We start from the raw sequence: 22500 nt of genomic DNA, 5'->3' as shown, positions 1-22500 counted from the left end.
AAATTGCCACTGGGAACACAAAGGAATTGAAGGGCAATCATGAAGAAACAGAACCTCTTTGCTCGCTGCGTCCTCCCGTGGGTGCACAAGCCTTATCGAACGGAGGCGCACACCCTCGGAAAGCCCTGCGGCACAGCCCCGTTCTGGCACGCGCCCCCCTGCTGGAGTGTTAATTAAAATGGGGCCACGCGACACACAGAGGAGCTGCAGGGGTCACCAGTATTCCCTGCAGGACCAACTTCCTACCGACCGAAAGAGAGGGGGCCAGGCTGACTATGATGAGATTGTTCTGTCCGCGGTAACTTGCTAGCAGTTTTGACTGCTTTCTCTATTAACTGTAGGCCTGCTTCTTATTGCAAGCTTTTCTCCTCCGACTCCATCTGCTGGAAGGGGGAGACAACCCACTGTCTGGACTGATCTGGGTACGTGCAGGGAATACCCTGTTCTGCTGGCTGCAGGCCTTTTATTTCTGATGTACGTCACTCTGTTTTGCTATATGATGCTATAACTTGTGTATTATTGACTGCACACTGCCACACTCTGATTTGCAGTTAGGAAAAGCAATATATATATTTTTAAATGTTGCCTTTCTCCCAGGCAGGAAACTGTATCCCCAATACTTTCTGCAGCTACGAGGCATGGCAAAATTGCTTTTCACATCTTAAGGTAGCAAAAACAAAAACAAAAAAACCAAAACCAATGAATTTAAAGCATCAGGAATGTTCTGAAGCATTTCAATGTTTACAGATAGGTCCATTTGCCTGGTCTGTCCTTTGTTTTTATAATGCTCTAATTCTTTCCTGCCAAGTTTCCTAATGAGAGGGATGTTTGTTTAAAGCTGAAGTCAAGGCTTCGTTTTGACTCCAGGCCTCAATGCTCCCGGTGCCATGCCCTCCATGCAAGGCCCTCGCCACATCTCACGGCATTCCCGTCCAGCTTCTTCATCTCTGCTTCTCCCCTGCCCCCTGCACAACCCAACCACTCACCTTGCACTTGATTGGTTTGGGCCCTGCCTATTATTTTTTCCTTTCTATGCCCTTCCAGAGCTTCCAGAAGCCCAGGTTTCTGTAAGGAGAATTTTTGGCTTTTCTGAGACCCCCCCCCCCCCTCCCCTCAGTGGACTTTGGCTACCCACAGCACTGATTCTTTAAAACTGATGAAACTAGGACTACAAGTACCACACAAGGCATGGTGATAGCAAGTCCAACGGACAAAGCATCTCCCTCCAGAAACAGGCTCTCTCAAGGCATCTTGGGATTTGTAGTGTTTCTCTCTAAGTAGGAAAATCAGGTCCCCGAAGGACTTGAGATAAATAAGCACTGTAATGGGAAAGGGGCACCAGAGGTCTTTGGTCAGATGGCCGGCGCACACCCTGTGACGGAGGGATCCGTTACTGACATACCTCCTGCCTCTCCCCCCCCCGGGCACTTTTGAAACTGCAGAGTACACGGGTGAAGACTCCCTGCGGCGCTGGCAACATTTTTTTTTTAAATTTTATTTTAAAGGGAAACCACGGGAAGTGTCTCTGACGAATGTTTACAACTTGGAGTGGGAATGCCAACCTATTGCTCAGGACACAGGGCAAAACAGGGAATCATTGGGCTGTCCCTCATAGCTAAGACAGGCACCCTACGGGCATGAAAGAAAGAGAAAACTGAAAGAACACATCTATCAGCTCTCTGCCTGAAAGGTCACAATTTAAAAAATAACAACATCTCCCAATGTTTCCTTTGGGTTAATAATTTAACCACATCAAACCTTTCACACCTCATAACCAAAAGTGAATGAACTGATTACATGTGAAAAATAAAACCACCTGCTATTCTTTAATGGTGTGCAGCTGAAATTTGTTTTAGGATGTTTTCTCATTTCGTTTCAGTGCACACTAAATCGACTTAGTACGCACATATTTGATTGCGCAATCTTTTGTGCACGTATACAATAAATTTTTTTTTTTTTAAAGTGTGCACACTAAATGAAACAAACAGCAGCACATGCTTACTGTTCTTGTGTACAGCCTTAAAAGCTCCCACATCCACCCTGCTTCATCCTGAATGCTCCAAGTGGTCGACTGCACACACGCTACTGGTTAACAGCCAGATCCATTCGCCGGACAGGACTTTGAAAATTGACCGTAGTTAGCAGAACCCATCCTATATATATATTCAGGGCCGTGCTTGCCGGGCCACCCCCGGGGGCCCTAGGGTGTCGGAGACAACAAACTTCAGCTCTGGAGTAGGATGGATGGAAGGCGCTTACTATTAATGCAGCAATCCCAGCAGGCAAAACGGTAGCATTGTGAGGGTCTGTCTGAGAGGAAATGTCTCCTCCAGTCCTGGGCCGGCCAGGGAACTTGTGTTACCTGGCAAGCATTCTGGACAGAAACCACGAGAAAAATGGGGGATGTTTAACTGAAAGCTGATGGATCCAGATTGTGGTGGGTTTGAGACTGCTTCAGCAACCACAAGCTGCCAGATTAAAAAAATGAGTATTAAAAACAAGAGAAAATAAAGTGCACTGTAATTTAATTGAGTGCTTACAATTTTCAAACACCAATTTTCAAAAAGCTGCGTGGAAAACCAAGCAGCTTTTACCCACCTAAAATACACATGGGAATCAACGCTATGCGTCTTTTTAAGCCCAGTGAGGTACATACGGAGCATGCTGATCCGGAGTGTGAGGAGCTCCTCTTCCCAGCGGCTGGCAGACTCTCCTTCCAGGGTCGCCACGGGCCGGTCGGCGTTAAGGACCCTGAAGTAGCTGTCCAGGATGGCCCCGATTTCCACCCGGCGCCGGGCCGGGCTGCTGGAGTGCAGAATGTGAATCATCCCGATCAAGCTCATCAAGGTCAGCTGCAGCATCCTGGGGTCCTTGGGGCCCTGGTTTCCCGGGCAACACCAACTCTGGAGGACCAGCATGAGCACCTCCACCAATCCCGGCGTGATGAGGAGAAGCGCATTGTGCTGAAAGAAAGAAAAGGCTAGTGGTCACGTGTCACATTTACGGACATGCCCGGCGGTCTGTGACATACACACAAGGGACCAGCAGAGGGAACACGAATAACGGCCAAAAATAAATAAACAAATAATCGCAGCAGGACCAAAAAGGTAGGCAAAGGCCTTCAAGAAACCAAGTCCTATCCCCAGGATGCCCTGGGCAGTAAAGGTCCTAGAGAAGGGTGCCTCTGTATAAATGGGTAAGTTACCACCAGTAAAACTTGCCATTTTTTGTATCTTTCATCCAAAGTAGGACCCTGAATGCCTTCTACAGTTGGGTACTTGCGACTTGGATTGGCCACGGCTGGAAAGAGGATGCCGGGCTTGATGGACCCTTGGTCTGACCCAGTATAAGCCACAACTAGAAGAGGGGCTTACAGAGGACTCACTTACCTTTTACAGTAAACATGTTTTAACGAGAGAAAGCCAAAACCAGCAAGGTGGGGTTTTAGGTGCAACTTGAATTCAGCCAGAGAGGAGGGGGGGGGGGGGCCTGAGAACAGGGAGGCCAATTTTATAACACAGCTCTCAGAGCTGAGGTCCGCGTGTGCAAATTAAACACAGCCCCCCCCGGCCGTAATTTCCAAAGCGGACCTGCATGCTTAAGACTGCCGTGAAAATGGGCGGGCACACGCCCAACCCTTGCGCGGCCGACAGGCGCCCTTTTACGGCCTGCAACGGGAGCAGGCCGTAAACGTTCACGCGTACTTCTGATTTTAGAAAACGCGCGCGCGCGGTTGGGTTCCCCGCCCCCAGCCCCGCCCCTTTGGAACACCTCGTTGAAGCATTGTAAAAGCAGGAATAAAACTGCTTCTTTTTTTTTTTTTTTTAATTTTTAATTTATCATTTCCAATACTTAACTTCACAATGTTTAAGTGGAATCACAATAAGTAAATCATATTCCTAAAAAATATTATTACTGACATAATATTTTATAAACAAATATGTCTCATAATTCAAATTAAATAAGATAAATGTCAGCCTTAGAAACTTAAACATATTCCACTTGAATATTCAAAGTAATATAGTACAGCACAATCAAAAAGGCTAAGGCATTTAAGTTAAGACTGGTAGTCAAATCTAACAAAATATATTCTTAATAGAAAGCAAATACATAGAGTTTCCTGCTCTTTCTCTTAATATTAGCTATAATGGGGATGAAGTGACTAGCTTCCTTTGCTCAATGAAACTTCTCAAATGATCAGAGATGAAGAAGACAAATGTCTCCTGATCCTTTTTTATCAAACATTTGCAAGGAAACCTTAGTGTAAATGAATACCCTAAGGATACAACCTCTTGACGGAGTACTAGAAACTCTTTCCTCCGCAATTGAGTTGTTAAAGCTAAATCAGGGAAGATCTTAACATTTTTCCCATAAAGTGTGACTGGGTACTTGGAAAAATATTTCTTCATAACCTTATTCAGGTCTAGGTAATTTATAAAGGTAACTATTAAAGTTCCCCGGTCTATCACTTGATTAGAATTCTCTAGAAATTCTGAAAGATTTCCCTGAAATGGTTGGTCAGGAGTATTTAAATTAGAAATTCTTTTTGGCAGGAAATAACATATATTTATAATTGGTAGATCATTTTCCAAAAACCCCAACAATTTCTTAAGAAATTTAAAGAAAGTTTCTTTAGGTAGAATAAAACTGCTTCTGCGCGTTCTTTTACACGCACAGCCCTGGAGGTAATTTTCAAAAGGCCTGTACATACATGTAAAAAAATTTTTTAAAAAAGGTGTTTTATGTATGCATGCGCTTTTGAAAATTCACTCCTAAATTTACATCGTCATGGAGCTAAGATATATTGCTCAGGTTCTCAGCCAAAAGGCCACGAAGAGACCATTTTCAGCTCAGGGCTCACTGTAATGAAAGGGAGAAGGCCTCTTTCTGCAGCTCGCGGACCTCAGCTGTACCGCATTCACTCTCTCCCGTGGCACACGCGTGTCACGTGCACAACTCGCGCAACGTCCTGCAAGGAAACGGCCGTGTGCACTGCTGTGGAGGCACTCGCCACTCTGTTCCCCCCCTCAACCCATCTCCTTCTCTCCATCTCAGTTTAAGGAACATTAGCCCTGAATCAGTCTGAGGAGTCTCTTGTGCCACCAGGTGAAGTGGCAGAGGAAGCAGAGTTTGAGTCTCAGTCCTTTGAATTTGGGAAGTGCTGGGATGGGGGAGAGGGGAGGGGGTGTGGAGGTGGTTGTGGAGGGAAAGAAGTCTAAGGCGGAGAACCCTCCACTCCCTCCCTCCACTGTTTCCTGACATCTTTTGCCAGCCCAAAGGCGGTGGCCAATAAGGAGGAGGGAAAGCCGGGACTGGGGCGAGACTCTTCTGCCGGTTGGAAGCCAGAGGAAGGGGGCAATGTGAAGGGGGAGAGAGGGGAGCAGAGGGATGCTGGCTAGGGGTGGGGGGAGCGAGGGAATTAGGGGGGGGATTCTGGACAGCAATGGGAGCCACAAAAGGGATGAAATGTATGGTGGGGGAGGGGAGAGGGAAGAGGAGGCAAGACAGGGCTTGGTTGGTTTGTTCAGGCCCCCACCTCCAGTCAAAATGACATCATGCTGCCCCCCCCTGCCTGATCTGATGGGACACCAAGGGGTAAAAAACCCAAGGTCGTGAGGACAGTGAGGGGCCAAGATGGCGGCGTGAGTGGCTGCCGTGAAACGCTTCTCCCGAGTTACCGAAAATTGTTACCTTGATTATGCCCTTCTAAGAGGAAAGGTCGGGGCCGCGTGTTCCCCCCCCAAACGGTTTCCCTTCCGTCGGACCAGCGACTAATATCTTCATATGCAGTCGGGACGGTTGTACAGGGGAAAAACTCTCCCCGTTGCGGCTGGCGGTGAGGGAGCACCGCAGTCACCGGGGGAAACCACGCTACGTCCCCCAGACCGGCGTTTCCCGCCGGCTCCGGTTTCCTGCGTACCTCTCCCCTGGAGCTTGCAGTCCACGATGAGATCATCAGCGATGCGACTGCGACGAGGGGTCAGAGTGGAGGAGCCCAGCCAGGACTCCGGCTCCTCTCCTGGAATACCGGAGGCAGTTCTACCTTTTCTCAACTTTTACTTTCGCCTACTCCTTTTGCTACTGGGTAAAGAAGCAGAGGAGTGAGGAGGGAAAGCTGAAGAGTCGACGCGGGAACCATTGAGAGAGGCACAAGCTGGAATTGGGGAGTGAGTGTTTTCAGCCCCCGATTAAACTGGCAATAACAACTTTGGAAACGTTATGGGGCCTAATAGTGAGCTTTGGTAGCACAATGAAAGTTTGCCAGGGTTGAAGTTGAAAACTTAAATACAAAGGTAAATGCACAAAATGTTGTATTTGATACCCAATTTCAGGAAATGAGGAATCAAATGGCAGCCACTCAGCCGTCACTGGTTGAAACCCAAACAACTGATGTTAAACTTATAAAAGATTGTGGGTCCTGCTCACGGAGACTTGAATATTTAGAAAATCATTCTAAGCATTTGAATCTGTGTTTTATCAATTTCCCCAGAGTGCTGGGTGAAGCAGTTTATACCACCTTAAAAAAAAACTTTTTTTCACCCAAACCTTGGATTTGACCTGGATAAAACACCTGCTATAAATAAACCCTACTTCTTGCCTAACCCTAGCAAAGAAAGTGTTCGTGGAGGTCAAGCAGAAGGCATTGTTAACCCAACACAATTTCTTGAGGATTCGTCTGATGTTGCCACTGAGAGGGCTACTCTGCTTGTTTCACTTATAACGGAACAAGAGCTGAATGATACAATGAGCAGATACTTTAAAAATATCTCCTCAGATTTCTACGGACAAACTATACGAGTTTTCCCTGACTTCTCTAGGGTGACGCAGCTTAGGAGGCGTGATTTTGGGGTCTTTGAGAGCTCAAGTGATTGCATTGGGTTACACCTTTATCCTTAAATATCCCTGTAAGTGCGGAATAAGAGGTCAGAACGATTCCTATATCTTTTTCTTCCCTGAGCAATTAAAATCCAGGAGCGCGATTATAATGCCATCTCCTCCTGGTCAACAGAGATCCCGGAAATGATCTACTAGAGGAATTCTCTAAAGTTTCACGTTAAGTCAATTTCATTCCATTATAATGTTTTCCTTTGTTCTCCCTTTATATGCCAGCCCCTCCAATACTTTTTCCTATGAGAGACTGCTGTTAGAAGAAGTTGTTATAACGATTGATTTGTTTCCCTGTAAAAATATCATATTAATCATAATATGAGCTATATTGTTAACACCATTCTATTTACACATGTAAGATGTTTATTGCCTTGCTTTTGAGTTGAAAGAAATAAAAATTAAATTTAAAAAAAAACCCCCAAAAAACCCAAGGTCGTTGATAAGACAGCCATGGAGCCTCAGCTCTGGGCTTCTCCTGTCAGCCTGCCTGCGTGCAGCAGTAAAGCAGGTCCTGATTGGGCAGAAAGTCCCATGCTAAGGAGAAAAGCTGCCAGAGAAAAATATTAACAGCAATAAAAAGTTACCTGACTGCCAGTGATAATGGCTCCAATGAGGTGGATGAGTCGCAACTTGAGAGGCCCCGACAGGCGTTCCCCATTCTGGAAACTCTCTGTAGAAGAAAGATGGTGGAAAAGCAATTTTTTTACTTTTTTACTAAACTAGAAAGCTGGGGAATAACACCAGATCCCTAGATTTAACAGTGCGTGAGCGGGGACAATAAATCAGGACCTACCGCGTTTCCAGGGATGCCGAGGAAAAACGGATGGCTAAGGACATCCTAAAATAGGGCTTCTCAAACCAATTTGTTGACTTAATTTTATATTCCTCCTCCCCCCCCAAAACATTATGCTCGAGGCGGACCACAAAAACATCAAGTGTACAATCAAAATAAATCGCCCACAGTCAGTCAGGTTTTCAGAACACCCATGACGGATACCCATCAGATCAATTTGCATGTTCTAGGTCTCCAATACATGCAAATAGACTGCAGATTACCCTACAAACCTGAGTGGCTGTGGGGTCACCAGGACAGATTCGGGAAGCCCTGGCCTACGAGCTGTCAGCCCCCAAGAAGTTCTCAGCCCCCCCCCCTCACCGATCTGCATCAGCCACTGCACTTTGCAGGTGGGGGGGGGGGGCACAGAGTATGGAGATTTTCTGCGCCTGCCTGTTCTTCATCTCCTCCTCCCTTCATTGTAGGACGTGGTGTCGTATCTTACATAAGAGCCCCTCCCCCCCCCCCCCCCCCCCGTGCTCTCAGGTTTTAGCTGTGCAGCTCTATCCTGCATCCACCATTTCACGCACTGAAGGGCACTGAAGGGCAAGGGGTCAGCGTTCTTGTAACTAGGGCTTGGTTATGCTCCGGGTCGCCAGTTCCGGATCCAGAGCGGCTCCAGTAATCTAGCTCCAGCTCCAGAATCAAGACAGACCCTCACAGCTGCAAGGTCTGGAGCAGCTCCAGCAACTTTTACCAGGCTCCAGCTCCGGAACCATGACGGGAAGCAATGTAAAGAAAACTAATGCTATTCGATAATAAATATCCCAAGATAATTATGCATTTGAGTGAAAAAAAAAAGATGCTACTTAACAGCTGTTTATTAAACCTGAATTGTTTTATTTGTATATCTAACAGGTCAGTAACTCTGGCATCATGAATAGGGTTGGGAAAGTGATATATTTCTCTTTTAAACAATTGTCACAGTATCTTCATTTTACAACATTAATTGCACACTAAAACAAAAATTTGTTGCCAGTTTGTCCCTTATAAAACAGCTTTTTTTCCCCCTCCAATATCCCCCTTTCACTGCATACTCATGGATATGTCACAATTTATCAAAATGATTTTCTCAGCATTTGCAGAATGCTGTCTTCTCTCTCAGGGTTTTAAAATGGCAGACAGTGGAACAGCTCCAGAGCTCTGCTCCATTCCGATTCCAGCTCTGTGCTAGCTCCAGCTCCAGAGCACAGCTTAAAAAAACCACAAAAAACTAATCAGTTCCACTCCAGCTCCAGGTCTTAAAATTGGCTGAGTTCCAAAGCCCAGGTTCTTCATATTTGCAACATGAAATTTAGACTTTGTATTGCAGAAATGATAAGAAAAGTTTACTTACACCTTAAGAAGGCAGACATGGACATTGCTAAAACTGTCTACTAAATTTTGTGCAGAAATGGCCTTTTATAAAACTGCCCAATCGGGATGTGGGTAAACTTATGCCCACAAGTTTCCGGACTGAGCAGAAGAGTTTCTAGGGCAGAGCTGGAGAGGGGTTTGCACCTAGATGCACACTTTTTGCATTTTGAGGTGTGCGCATACACACATTTTCTCAGTAAATTTGTATTGGCCATTTTAGCAGGTGCTATCTGTGCCTGGGTAGATTTGGTGGGATAAGCGGACATTAATTTTAGTTATTTATTTATATTCTGTACTCAATCATATCGGTTCACAAATATCAAATATAAATACAATACAAAAATTCATAATAAAACTCATAAGCAATATACAAAAAATGTAAAATTAGGATAAAACATGCCATAAAAATTAATAGTTAAACTGAAAATATGAAAACAGATTAACAATAAGAACAGAAATAAAAAAAGTGTAAAATAAAATAACTAATAAAACATTACTAAAATAAAATAGTAGTAGTCTCTCCATATGTTCACAACACAGCTTTAGATAAAAGTCTAAAATATAAGGCTCTTCTCCAAAATATAATCTCTTCTCCAAAAGCCTTTGTAAAGAGCCAGGTCTTAAGATCTTTTTTAAAAGTTTGATAATTAGATTGAAGTCCCAATTCACTAGGAAGAGAGTCTCATAAGCATGGGCCCGCTGTAGACATGCTTGCATTTGCCTGCTAACTTATGCATATGGTATTACAAAATGACCCCCTAAATGGCAGCTTTTATATTTCTAAAGGTGCAGATGTGGGTGCCTGATTGCACGCACAATAAAAGTAAGGATCTTCTCTTCCTTGCAAGGAAACATGGAAAGAGGGCCCTGGAAGGGATTTGAAAAGTTTCCCTTTCAAGTACAAACATATACATATGTAGAAATATTTTGAAATGCCTGTGCCCAGCTTTAGTTGGTCTGCCTACGGGTGATTGGGGAGGGGAAGAGAACTATACAGTAGGGATGTGAATCGTTTTAGGACGATTAAAATTATCGTCCGATAATTTTAATATCGTCTTAAACCGTTATGGAACACAATACAATACAGATTCTAATGATTTATCGTTATAAATCGTTAGAATCGTGAGCCGGCACACTAAAACCCCCTAAAACCCACCCCCGACCCTTTAAATTAAATCCCCCACCCTCCCGAACCCCCCCCAAATAACTTAAATAACCTGCGGGTCCAGCGGCGGTCCGGAACGGCAGCGGTCCGGAACGGGCTCCTGCTCCTGAATCTTGTCGTCTTCAGCCGGCGCCATTTTCCAAAATGGCGCCGAAAAATGGCGGCGGCCATAGACGAAAAAGATTGGACGGCAGGAGGTCCTTCCGGACCCCCGCTGGACTTTTGGCAAGTCTCGTGGGGGTCAGGAGGCCCCCCACAAGCTGGCCAAAAGTTCCTGGAGGTCCAGCGGGGGTCAGGGAGCGATTTCCCGCCGCGAATCGTTTTCGTACGGAAAATGGCGCCGGCCGTACGGAAAATGGCGCCGGCAGGAGATCGACTGCAGGAGGTCGTTCAGCGAGGGTTCCGGCGCCTCGCTGAACGACCTCCTGCAGTCGATCTCCTGCCGGCGCCATTTTCCGTACGAAAACGATTCGCGGCGGGAAATCGCTCCCTGACCCCCGCTGGACCTCCAGGAACTTTTGGCCAGCTTGTGGGGGGCCTCCTGACCCCCACGAGACTTGCCAAAAGTCCAGCGGGGGTCCGGAAGGACCTCCTGCCGTCCAATCTTTTTCGTCTATGGCCGCCGCCATTTTTCGGCGCCATTTTGGAAAATGGCGCCGGCTGAAGACGACAAGATTGAGGAGCAGGAGCCCGTTCCGGACCGCCGCTGGACCCGCAGGTTATTTAAGTTATTTGGGGGGGGGGTTCGGGAGGGTGGGGGATTTAATTTAAAGGGTCGGGGGTGGGTTTTAGGGGGTTTTAGTGTGCCGGTTTTTCGATTTTTCGATTTTTCGATTTTTAACGATGTTCCGGCGAGGGATGGGGTTCGGGAGGGTGGGGGATTTAATTTAAAGGGTCGGGGGTGGGTTTTAGGGGGTTTTAATGTGCCGGTTTTTTCGATTTTCGATTTTTAAACGATTTTTAACGATTTTTCACGATATTTTACCCCCCCAAACGGCAACAATACGATTCCCTCCCCCTCCCAGCCGAAATCGATCGTTAAGATGATCGAGGACACGATTCACATCCCTACTATACAGTGCAGAATCGTCTCTCAATAAGATGAATTCATTCCAAATTATTGTTCCATAACACTATTTCTACTACCACACCTTATTTCCATAGCACTACAAGCCATACACAGCATTGCGTGGATACACATAACTGACATAAGCTTCTCTGCAGAGCTTCCTATCTAGCCAAGACGCATAGACAAAATAAATATGAGATCTCAGGAGATGTATTTGTTATAGAAAATGTGGTTACATTTGTAGCGTCGGCTACTAGTTTATGCCCTGTTTTCAGCATCTAGGGGTTTCTGCATCTTTGGGGTCCTCCCCCTGCTATGTTCCCACCTTTCTGTGGGCTGCGGCTCAGGGTTATAAATCCCCCCCCCCCCCTCCCTGAGCATGTGATCAGGGTCACTGCCTCTCCTTCTGGGTCTGTCTGCTTCCCTGGTAGATGGTACCCAAGGAGAGTGGGGATTTGGAGAATGGAAGAGGATTGACGTTTAGCAAGATTTCTAGAAGTTTGGATTTTGGCACCAGTTCTCTGAGAGAAGGGCAAAATCTCCAGTAACTTGAAGGGCTGGGTTTGTGATCAGTTACCTTTGCAACCAGTTAACCTGACCTTGAGAATTTCACGGTGACATCTCAAGAGTGCATACCAGCTACAGAATCACCTTATTCACTTTTATAAACTATTTTTTTGAAAAAAAATATAAAAATAGTATATAAAAGTGAATACGATGATTGTATAGCTGGTTTTTATTATGATAACCATTGTTTTTACTATATCTATGTATTATTTCTGTTATATTGCTTTCTGAAGCGTAACCGAGCACATAATAAAACCTATTTCTGGAATCAACCGTTGTAAGGACTCAGGGTGTGAGTGTGGCGTTTTGTATCTTGGAGTAGAGGATCTCACAGGGAGTTGCCTGGGGAATATTGGCCTGTAGCACTAGTGAATGACGTACGCGGAGGTCTGTTTGTTTATTTTCTTAGTTTCCCTCTAATCTACCTGTCCCGGAAGCTACTCTGCATTCTTTCATGGGAAAGCACCATAAAAAAAAAAAAAAAAAAAAAAAACTGAATTAAAGGTAAATGATCAACTCAAACAACTTTTGCAGAGGGCGCAGCTTTTAGCAGGAGCCCATCAGTCAGATGCAGAGAGAGATGCGTGTCCAGCTCCATGTGCGCCGCACGGCCTGAGAACAGCAGGATCTCTCCTGCACGTCAGGGTGCCCGGCGAATGAACGCACATGAACTCCTTTTCTCAAGGGAGCCCGCATCACAGTGAGCAGAGATAAAACAGGCTCTCATCGAGAGCGCTGCACAGATCAGCCCACGAGGTTCAAATGAACCTCGGCATAATGCAGAGCAGGCCGCTCGTCTCCTCGTGTCCGATGAAGAGGCAGCGGCCCTGCAGCTGGGTTAGTACTGGGAGCGTCCGTTTCTGCGGCAGGAAACGAGCCCCCAAGACAAACATTTCCTTCAGGAAGAGAGGCAGGAAGTGAAGAGCTGAAAGACGTGCTGGTGACAACTTTCCACAACAGCAAACGACAAGGGGGAGGGAGGGCTAAGGAGGCACAGCTGGCTGACCTGAGAGTATCGACCCATCGCCACCCCTCCTCCAAACCACTACTCACATCTGTATCACTCTGTCTGCAGGAACTGTGAGTGGCTAAAAAAACAAACAAACCCAGAGTTTATACAGACACTGAAACTCACTGCTAACCAAGTTTCCTGTTTAAGAGGTACAGATTTCTTATAGCAAGGGAAAGTAGTTTATTCCCAGACCTGAGGCCAATAATCTCATGATGCACACAGGGAGGGGGGTAATTCTACAACAGCCTGCAAAGTTATCAGTGGGATCAGAGAAGCACAGAAATGACGGCAGAAAAGGACCAAATGGTCCATCCAGTCTGCCCAGTAAGCTTGTGGTAGTTTGTGCTGTGCCATGTAGGTTACCCCCTGCTTAAATGTTTCCCAGAACATAAAAGTCAGGGCCCTCTCATTGGTTGCTGTTTGAATCCCGTTCCCCGTTACACCAACCCCCCCCCCCCGTGCTTATCAGTTTCCCCACAGTAGCCTTCGTGGATTGCTGTTGGATCCAGTTCCCCATTATGCCTTGCATATGTTAAGAGTTGCATCAAATTATCAGTCTTATTGGTTAAGGGTAGTAACCGCCGCATCAGCAAGTTACCCCCATGCTTGTTTCCCCAGTCTGTAAAAGTCAGGGACCTCGGATGCTGAACGAATCCATTCCCCTTCTCCCCCTGCCATTGAAGCAGAGAGCAATGATGGAGCTGCATTAACAGTATGAAGGCTTATTGGTTAAGGGTAATAACTGCCTCACCATCAAATTACTCTATGCACTCTTTTCTTCATTTCCATCCTTTAGCCTTTAAGGATCCAGAGTGCTTATCCCATGCCCTTTTGAATTCTTTCACTGTTTTTGTCTTCACCGCCTCCTCCGGAAGGGCATTCCAGGCATCCACCACCATCTCCGTGAAGAAATATTTTCTGATGTTGGTTCTGAGGCGTCCTCCTTGGAGTTTCATTTCGTGACCCCTAGTTCTACCGATTTCTTTTCAACAGAAAAGTTTTGACGTTTGCACATCATTAAAACCTTTTAGGTATTTGAAGGTCTGTATCATATCAACCCCGTGCCTCCTCTCTTCCAGGGTATACATATTCATATTCTTCAGTCTCGCCTCATAGGTTTTCTGATTCTGACCCCACACCATTTTGGTTGCCCTTGTCTGGACCGTCTCCATCCTGTCTCTGTCCCTTTGGACATACGGTCGTCGCCAGAGCTGAACACAGTACTCCAGGTGAGACCTCACCAAGGTCCTCTCTCTCTCTCTCTCTCTCTATGCAGCCCAGCAGTCTTCTGGCTTTAGCTACCACCTTGTCACATTGCATCACCATCTTCAGATTGCCAGAAACTATCATCCCAAGATCCCGCTCTTAGTCCGTGCACATCAGCCTCCCCCCCCCCCAATCTCATTCTGCTGTCCCAGGCCTGGCTTCTCCTTGGACCAGTCGAGGCTAGGGATGCGCATCGCGCACCTACATTCAGCCTCTCTCCTGATGCCAAGCCACCTGGCTAAAGTGCAGTGTCAGGTCAGGCGCTTTATGTCCCAGGATAACATTCCTAACACACAGCTTACTCTCAGGGTTTTGTTTATAAAATTACCATTGGTCATATGGCAATTTAAAAAGACTTTTATATGCAATTTATAAGAGAATGTGATTATTCCCACCCATTTACAGTTAGGTAAACTACTACTGCTGGAAATTTATAAGGCACTACAAAACATATGCAGCACACACATACACGAGACACAGTGCCTACTCCACAGAGCTTACAATTTCTAGTCAAGATACACAGATAAGATATAATAAGAGAAGTTTTGTTTTCTATAGACGTGGTTAAATCAAGAAGGCTTTGATCAGGAAGAACCAGGGTTTAAGTTTTAAAAGCCACCTCTAAGAGATCTGATTTTAGGCAGGATTTGGATATGGCCAAGGAGGAGCATGACACAACCACTCCAAAAGGCTGCTTAAATTTACTGACTTCTTAACTGACTTTCCAGAGAAGACTGTCCCAGGCAACGTACACGCAGGTAAAAATATCAAATCATCAATATACATCATGCAAAATACAGATCAGCAATAAAATCAACAAAATACATAAAATAAAAAGACCAACCTACAGTACTACAGACAAGCAATTCAAATCAACAGGATGTAATAGATAAAACAGACCCAAGAGTCAATAGATAATTAAATAATACAATTTCCAAAGCAGCAAAAAAGGATACCTGCTGATTCAAAAAGGAAAAGGCACCAAACAAAACCACAAAGCTGCAAATCATAAACAATAGTGTTAAAATAATAAAGAGATGATGATCAGTCTGGTCTAATCACCAGTATGGCTTAATCCAATTAAAACCCCACTTTAAAAGCCAGTATTATCAGGGTTAAAAACAGGGAAGCTTGAAGCCAAACCCACCTAGATCTCGCAGCTGAGAGAGCCACCAGCTTTTTACATTTTTCCTAAAAGCCAGCTAATTAACATTTTTAATGTGCTCTGGCAAAATGTTCCAAAGATGGGGTACCGCTGAGGAAAACTCTCTGGCCTAGATTTCATAAAGCGCAAATCTCGTACTTAGAAAGGCTTCCTGAGCTGATCTCAAAGCTCTCCTAGGGGTATAAAATACCAGGCAATTTCTAGATACTGAGGACCCATTTCTCAGAACTCTGAAGAATACAGAGAGACATTTTATTACTGGGAGAATTTTGTACACAATATTTGAAAATTCTGCAGACTCTACTTGTTGCTAACACAATGTAATCATTGTCTTTGAGTAGACAAAATAGTTCTAGTCAAGATAAAAAGCTCTGACAGCCACCCTCCCTGATTTACTAAGGAACTATGATCTAAATTAAAAAAAAAAAATTGTTGCCACTCCCTAAATCAAGATGACAAATTAACCTACAGGCGACACCACAAAACATACAGCAATGAAATTAGAAACTGAAAGTAAAATAAATAAAACCTTCTCATACAAAATAGCCAAAGCGAAAAACAGACGTAAGGCCCTCTTCAAAATAGTGAACAAACTAAGCAAAGTGCTCCCCCCCCCCACCCCGTCTCCACCCTCGCCCAAAAAGAACCCTCTCAGCCATTGAAATCCCAGAAAACTTAGCTTCCAACTCTGACTTCTTCAGGGAAGAAGTTGACAAGATCAGGACAAAATTGATGAGGCCTACCTGGATCACCAGGAACCAAAAATTATACCCAAGGAAACACATACAACACCCACCCCCAGACCCCTCAAGCCACAGACCTCTACTTTTGACATGCTGACTAAAATGGCAATAAAAGATCTAGTTACCACAGTTAAACCCATCTACTGCAACCTTGACCCAAGTCCCATTTGGCTGACAAAAGAATGATTCTACCACATTCTGGACCCCCTCTACTACAGAAGATGAAAGACCATAATAAGATCCAGGCTAAAAACAACAAATCTTGACAGAATCGTAATCAATAATTACAGACCTATCTTCAACCTACCCTACCTAGGGAAACTAATTGAAAGAACGACTGTGTTTCAATTAACTGACTTGGTGAAAAGTGGGCAATTCCTCAACCCTCATCAATCAAGGTTCCATGCGGGCTATAGCAAGGAAACAACACTGAGAGCTTTGAAAGAAGACCTAAGAAGGATCCTAGTCACAGGCATTGATTCCTTCATAATCTTCCTGGACACCAAAGACCACAACTTCCTAATCTCACGGCCAGAGATCCTTAGCATCGAGGGAACAATGCTAAAATGCCTCCTATCTTTCCTACAGGCTCAGGCTCAGGTCACCACAAGACAGGCTACTGCAACTCTCTATACGCAGGGCTACAACACACACAAGTCCGCCTTCAACTTCTCCAAAACACAGCAGTGAGCCTGCTGCTGGGTTTAAAACTATCAGATCACATCACCCTCAGTTTAGACTGTTCACGCATTACCGGCAGGATCAAGTTCAAAATCTCTCAACAGTCTTCAACACATTAAATAAGGGCCTAATATACCTCAGAGAATGTCTGAACCTATATACTCAAGTTATAACACTCTGCCCCTCCCAAGAGATCCACCAATGCATTCCCATCCACGGTCCTGGGCAAACTGTCCGAAACAAACAAAAATAAAACCTTCTCATGTCTGGGACCCAAATTCTGGAAGCAAAAGCCATCAGTGATTACCTAGGTTTCAGGAAAGACTTCAAGGCTTGGCCATTTAGGTCCAACTTCCTAGAATATGCTGACAACTCACCCTCACGTGGTCTGGCTCAAAGATCTCTACCTAGAACTGCGCTGAATCAATCCCAACTCCACGCCAATCGCTTTGAACAGTGAAACTACCTAGGATGCCTTTCTCACTCTCAACTGCTCAGTACAATCCCTCTATCTCATTATGTTCTTATGTAACTTACCATTATTGTACTGATCAATGCTTCTATTTGTGGTACTACTTTTGTATTGTTACCACCATTATATTGATCCGTACTGTAAATATACTAACCTTTGCTGTGCACCACCCTGAGCACCAGTTTTAGGTGGTGGTGCATAGAAAACAAAAATTTACACACTTCCAACTCTGCAACACTCTTCTGTGCTATCCCGTTGATCTTCTGGATTTTTTTCTGTTTAACTTTAGCTTATTCTCTACCATCCAATCACATATTAAGAATGCCAACATCATCTGAGTAAAGGAGGAGAAATATCTGAATGCCATCTGCATATAGGTAACACTTTATCCCAAATTGCTCATCCCAATAATCTTGGGAAAAAGGCTGAAAAAAAATATATATATACACCGTATATGTAAAATAGAACAGAAGATAGAAGATCCCTGAGGGATTCCACAAGCTAAAAGGCTTACTGCCTGTGTTCTACCAGATAAAAAAAAAAAACTTCATCAATGGAGAACAGTACCTCCAAAGTTCAATCAGCAAGTCTCTTAAGTTAAATAGGGTAATCTACAGTATCAAAGGCATTAGACAGATCCAATAAGATTAACAATGAAAAGCCGCCTCGATCAACATGGCACCTTATGTTCTCAGATAAAAACAAGAGTCCTGTCTCCGTGCTGAAACCAGCCCTTAACCCCCATCCGATATGAATTCAACCCTCTCGCTTTCTCAAGGAAAGCTGGAAGATGAGATGCTACTAATCTTTCAATTAGTTTTCATGGAAATTGAAGGATGGATACTGGCCGATAATTATCACAAACCTCAGGGTCCAAAGAAGACTTCTTAAGCACTGAGCAAAAAATAGAACTTTTAACGCAGGGTAGGACATAAGGCCATTTTAAACGTAACCATTCAGATAATCCCTCCTCTGGAGTCTTAAACAGTTGAGATGGACAAGGATCTAGTACACTGTTTCTCAACTACCAGTACATGGCAACATGCTGGGTCACGAAGTGGCTGTCATTTGCGCATCACTCTTCTAAAACCCTCCTCCCATCTCTTCACGTCACCTCTCCATCCCCTTCCACCTTGCGTTACCTGAGCACCAGAATGGCAGAGCACCCAAGAGCAGGAGCTCACGCAGGCCAAGACAAGAGGACAGCAAGGAGAAGGATAAGAAAGACCATGGGAGACGGGGGCTGGCAGGAGGGAAGAGGGGAGATGAATGTTTCACCGGGGTGGGGGGAACGAGTGGCTGGCTGGCTTGACTGACTAGTTGTTGACATCTCATGCATTGCTGTTTTTTTCTTTTTATTGGGGGGAGGAGGTCAATTTAATATGGGGCGTGAGAGAGACCCTGGTGATTGAAAAGCTCATGAGCCCTGCAGCCAGTCCATGTCGTTTTAAGAAGGTAGGTAGGTGGCCCCCGGTATTTCTCCCAAATAGTGCTTGATTTCCTCTACATTAACAGTCTGAAAGTTTGTCATAGACTGAGACTTATCAATCACAGAAGCTTCATGTAAGGACAAGAGCTTCAAACTATTCACCATCATCTGGGAGATCAGAATTCTGTGTCTATTCTCCGTCTCAGCATAGAACCTGGCCACCTGAGATTACAATAAAAGACATATTTCTCACAACCTGGAATAAACTCTTGAGGTATTTACAGGGAAAGAAGCTTGGTGTAGCAGCCCCTTAATCATGGTAAACAACTCTCTAGTGCTATTCTTAGAGGAGGCTATTGAAGCAGTAAAAAAAAAACCAACCCAAAAAACCCTTTGCCTTTAAAATAAAATTAGAGCACTTCTTAACATGTTATTGCCAGACCTTTTTGTCTGTATTTGCTAAAGGTTTTCTCCAATGGCCCTCAAGACACCAGCCTACTCTTTTCTCAGAGCAAAGGCCCCCCTGAGAACCACAAAGCAGTTTTAGTAAGGCAAATACATAAAGTTCTCATGGGTGCATTTCAATCAAGTATCTCAGTAATGCTTTTATTCCAAGGACTTACTAAGTAATTAGTCATGTCCCCTGTGAGAGAAACAGCTAGCTTCCCAACTAGAGCTAAAATTGCTCTTCATCAATCTTAGCCCTAGAATCAGAATTTGTCAAGCCTGAATAATCTAAAAGAGCAAGGGATTGGTAACAGAGAGTCAGTCTTATAAGAAAACTATCTGTTCAGGGCAGCTACAACAGTGACAGCTCTTCCAACAACCTATCAGCCTCAATAAACTGAGAAAGAAAGACAAGGTGCAATGTATGTCCTACTATATGAGTGAGTTCCTTCACCACGTGGGCCAGCAGGAAGACAACCTTTGCAGGATCTCTCCCAACCCTGTGGGACTTTCTATCACCATCAGACTCACTTCAGATCTACTATCCTTCAGGGAAATGGTGAAAACCTGGCTCTTGGAGGCAGCATTCAGGTCTAACCAGTAACATGATCCCTGTTAAAGCTCTGAATATACTCTAGTTCCCTAGACTGCAGGGCCGGCGCGTCCATTAGGTGAACTTCGGCGGTCGCCTAGGGCGCCGAGCCGTAGGGGGGCGCTGAAGAGCAGCCACGTGGTGCCGCAAGCGGGGCCTATCCCGCTCGTGGCAAAGAGAAATAGAGACTGTGTGCTTCTCAGGGCTGCTCGTGGCCATGAGAAGCATACAGTCGGCGCCGAAACAGGTAGGGGGGGGCGCGATCGGGGGAGGGAGCGCGACCAGGTGGAGGGGGGGCAGCGCAAGGGTCGCCTAAGGCAGCCAATACCCTTGCATCGGCCCTGCTAGACTGCCTTGCACTGTTTATACCCACCGTTACTACCTGTCCTGATTTCAACATTTTCTTAAGCAGCATAGCAGAAGGATTGTCGAGAAAGGTTTTTCTTTTTGCCAATGATACCAAAATCTGCTACAAGGTGGACAGCCAGGAAGCAATGAAAAACATGACGACGGAACTAGCAAAGCTTGAGGGAATGGTCTAGGGCAGCCACTGTGCTATGGCCCCCAGGGGTTCCGCAGTAAGATCCCTACTGTGATGCAGTGGTCTCCCTTCCCCCCTTCTTTCTCCTACGGTAGTGCTGCACTGCAGAAGGGGCATCGGTAGCACAGAGAAAACAGGCCCCATGCCCAGAGTCTGAAGCTCAGTGCCCAGAGTCTCAGTAGCTCTAATGTTTTCAAGCCCAGCTGGGCCTGGGGTGAAGAAAGAAGGCTGCTGAGTGAGCCTGGGCCCCGTGGCTGAAGACAGAAAATTGCTGTGTCGAGCCTAGCTGTGTGGCCCAAGAGAAAGCTGCTGCACAAGGCCCGAGCCATAGGGCTGAAGAGAGAAGGCTACTGATTGGGCCTGGGCTACACGGCTGAAGAATGTTCACAGAGGAGTCCAGGCCACGCAGCTATAAACAAAATGTTGCTGCGTTGGACCTGGGCCGCACAACCTTAGTGAGAATGTTGCCGCATCGGGCTTGGGCCACATGGCCAAAGAGAGAAGGCGGCGAAGTCATTCCACGCAGTGGAAGAGCATTGGCAGCAGGGCCAAAGAGAAGAGACTGCTGCCGCTGGCAAAATGCACATTCAATGGAGTAAGACAGAAAGAGAGAGAGAGAGAGAGAGAGAGTGAGAGCTTGTGTGAGTGAGTTTGAGCAATAGCCTTTGCAAGAGGTTGTGTGAGTGAAATAGCGTGTGCATGAGGGGTGTGTGTGTATGTGTGAGCAATAACATATGTGAAACTTTGGGTGTGTGTGAGCAATAGCATGTGTGAGCTTGTGAGTGATGCTGCATGGGTCCAAGGAGGTAGCTGCTGCTGCCTGTACACCCCAGGGAGAAAAAGAGAGAAAACAAGAGCATATAGTGGGGAGAGAACATGAAACAGCTTGTGTGTGAGCATGTCTGTATGTGTGTGCGACAGAGAGAGAGAGCTTGTATATGAGCATATCTGTGTGTGTGAGAGAGAGAGATTAGGAGCCTGCTTGTTTGTATGCCTGAGTGTGAGTGACAGAGAGATTGGGAGCCTCCTTGCAGGTGTGCCCATGAGAGAAAGAGAGAGAGAGAGAGATTAGGAGCCCTCTTGTGTGTCTGTCTGTGTGTGTGAGAGAGAAACTGAGAGCCTGCCTGGGTGTGTGCCTGTGATAGAGGGATTAGGTGTCTGCTTGAATGGGTGCCTGAGAGAGAGAGACTGGGAGCATGTGTGTGTGCCAGAGAGAGACAGAGGGATTAGAAGGCTGCTTGTGTGTGTGCCTGTCAGAGAGAGAAGGACCGGGTGCTTACTTGTGTGTCTGTGCCTGTGAGAGAGATTGGGAGCCTGCTTGTGTGTGTGCCTGTGAGAGAGAGTGAGTTTGGGAGACTGCTTTTATGTGTGCCTCTGTGAGCCTAAGTGTCACATACAGGCTCTCACAGGCACAAAAACACACAAATAATGTGTCTATGAGGGAGAGAGAGCCTGTGTATGTGAGAGAGTGAGATTGTGTGTGAGAGTATAGGCGTGTATATGAGAGAGGAAGTGTGTGAGAGAATGAATGTGTTATTGAGTGTATGTGAGAGAGACAAGATAAAGTTTGTTCAACACTCCCTCCCCAATTCATGACAATCTCAGGGTAACTGGAATTCAAAAGATCTCGAGTATGGCGAGCAGGAATTTTTTTAATGCTTATTTTAATTATTGGGTGATGTTTGATATTTCTGCTGTTTTGAAATATTTTGTCATCATTTTGGGAAATTTATAACAAGTTTTTTTAAATTATTGGATGTTTGTTGGCTGTTACAGTTCCTTACCTATAACAGATGTTCTCCAAGGACAGCAGGATGTTAGTCCTCATACATCATCAGAAGGAGCTCGACATGGAAAACTTATGTCAAAGTTTCTAGAATTTTGACTTTGTACACTGAGCATGCCCAACATGCCCTAAATCACGCGTCCACCTGGGGTCCCTCGCCAGTCTTATAACATAGAATTATGTATATAACTGAAAATTAAGAGAAACCCAACTCCATGGCGGGTTTTGAGAGGGCTGACATCCTGTTACAGGTAAGCAACTCTTTCTCTGAGGACAAGCTGGATCGTAGACCTCACACATGGGTGAATCCCTAGCTAAAGGGTGCTCCCCAAAACAGAAGTGGACCAAGAGACATCCACCCAGGTGCTAACAGGCCCAACAACAACAGAGCTGTTGATAACAGAGGGGGAGACAGCCTGAACCCAAACAATGGGCCCTAGGCGGGGAGAGTTGGTTCTACACCTCAAACAGGTTCCGCAGGACAAA

At 45.5% G+C, this 22500-nt stretch overlaps 1 protein-coding gene across 4 annotated transcripts in view; it reads right to left on the bottom strand.

The window, feature by feature from the left end:
* The window catches only part of NBEAL2 (neurobeachin like 2), a 528491-nt gene that overhangs the window by 245084 nt on the left and 260907 nt on the right, over positions 1 to 22500 (bottom strand). For all 4 annotated transcript variants that reach the window (XM_029588231.1, XM_029588232.1, XM_029588229.1 and 1 more), the window contains exons 7-8: positions 7473 to 7558; positions 2657 to 2963 (exon numbers count right to left, since the gene is read on the bottom strand). In XM_029588231.1, the coding sequence (XP_029444091.1) occupies positions 2657 to 2963; positions 7473 to 7558 (393 nt within the window). The remainder of the gene's footprint in view (positions 1 to 2656; positions 2964 to 7472; positions 7559 to 22500) is intronic.

This window comes from Rhinatrema bivittatum, chromosome 2 (genome assembly GCF_901001135.1).
Source record: "Rhinatrema bivittatum chromosome 2, aRhiBiv1.1, whole genome shotgun sequence".
Classification (NCBI taxonomy): Eukaryota; Metazoa; Chordata; class Amphibia; order Gymnophiona; family Rhinatrematidae; genus Rhinatrema; species Rhinatrema bivittatum.
Note: the sequence above shows the minus strand (reverse complement) of the source record. Positions and strands in the feature narration are given on the sequence as shown.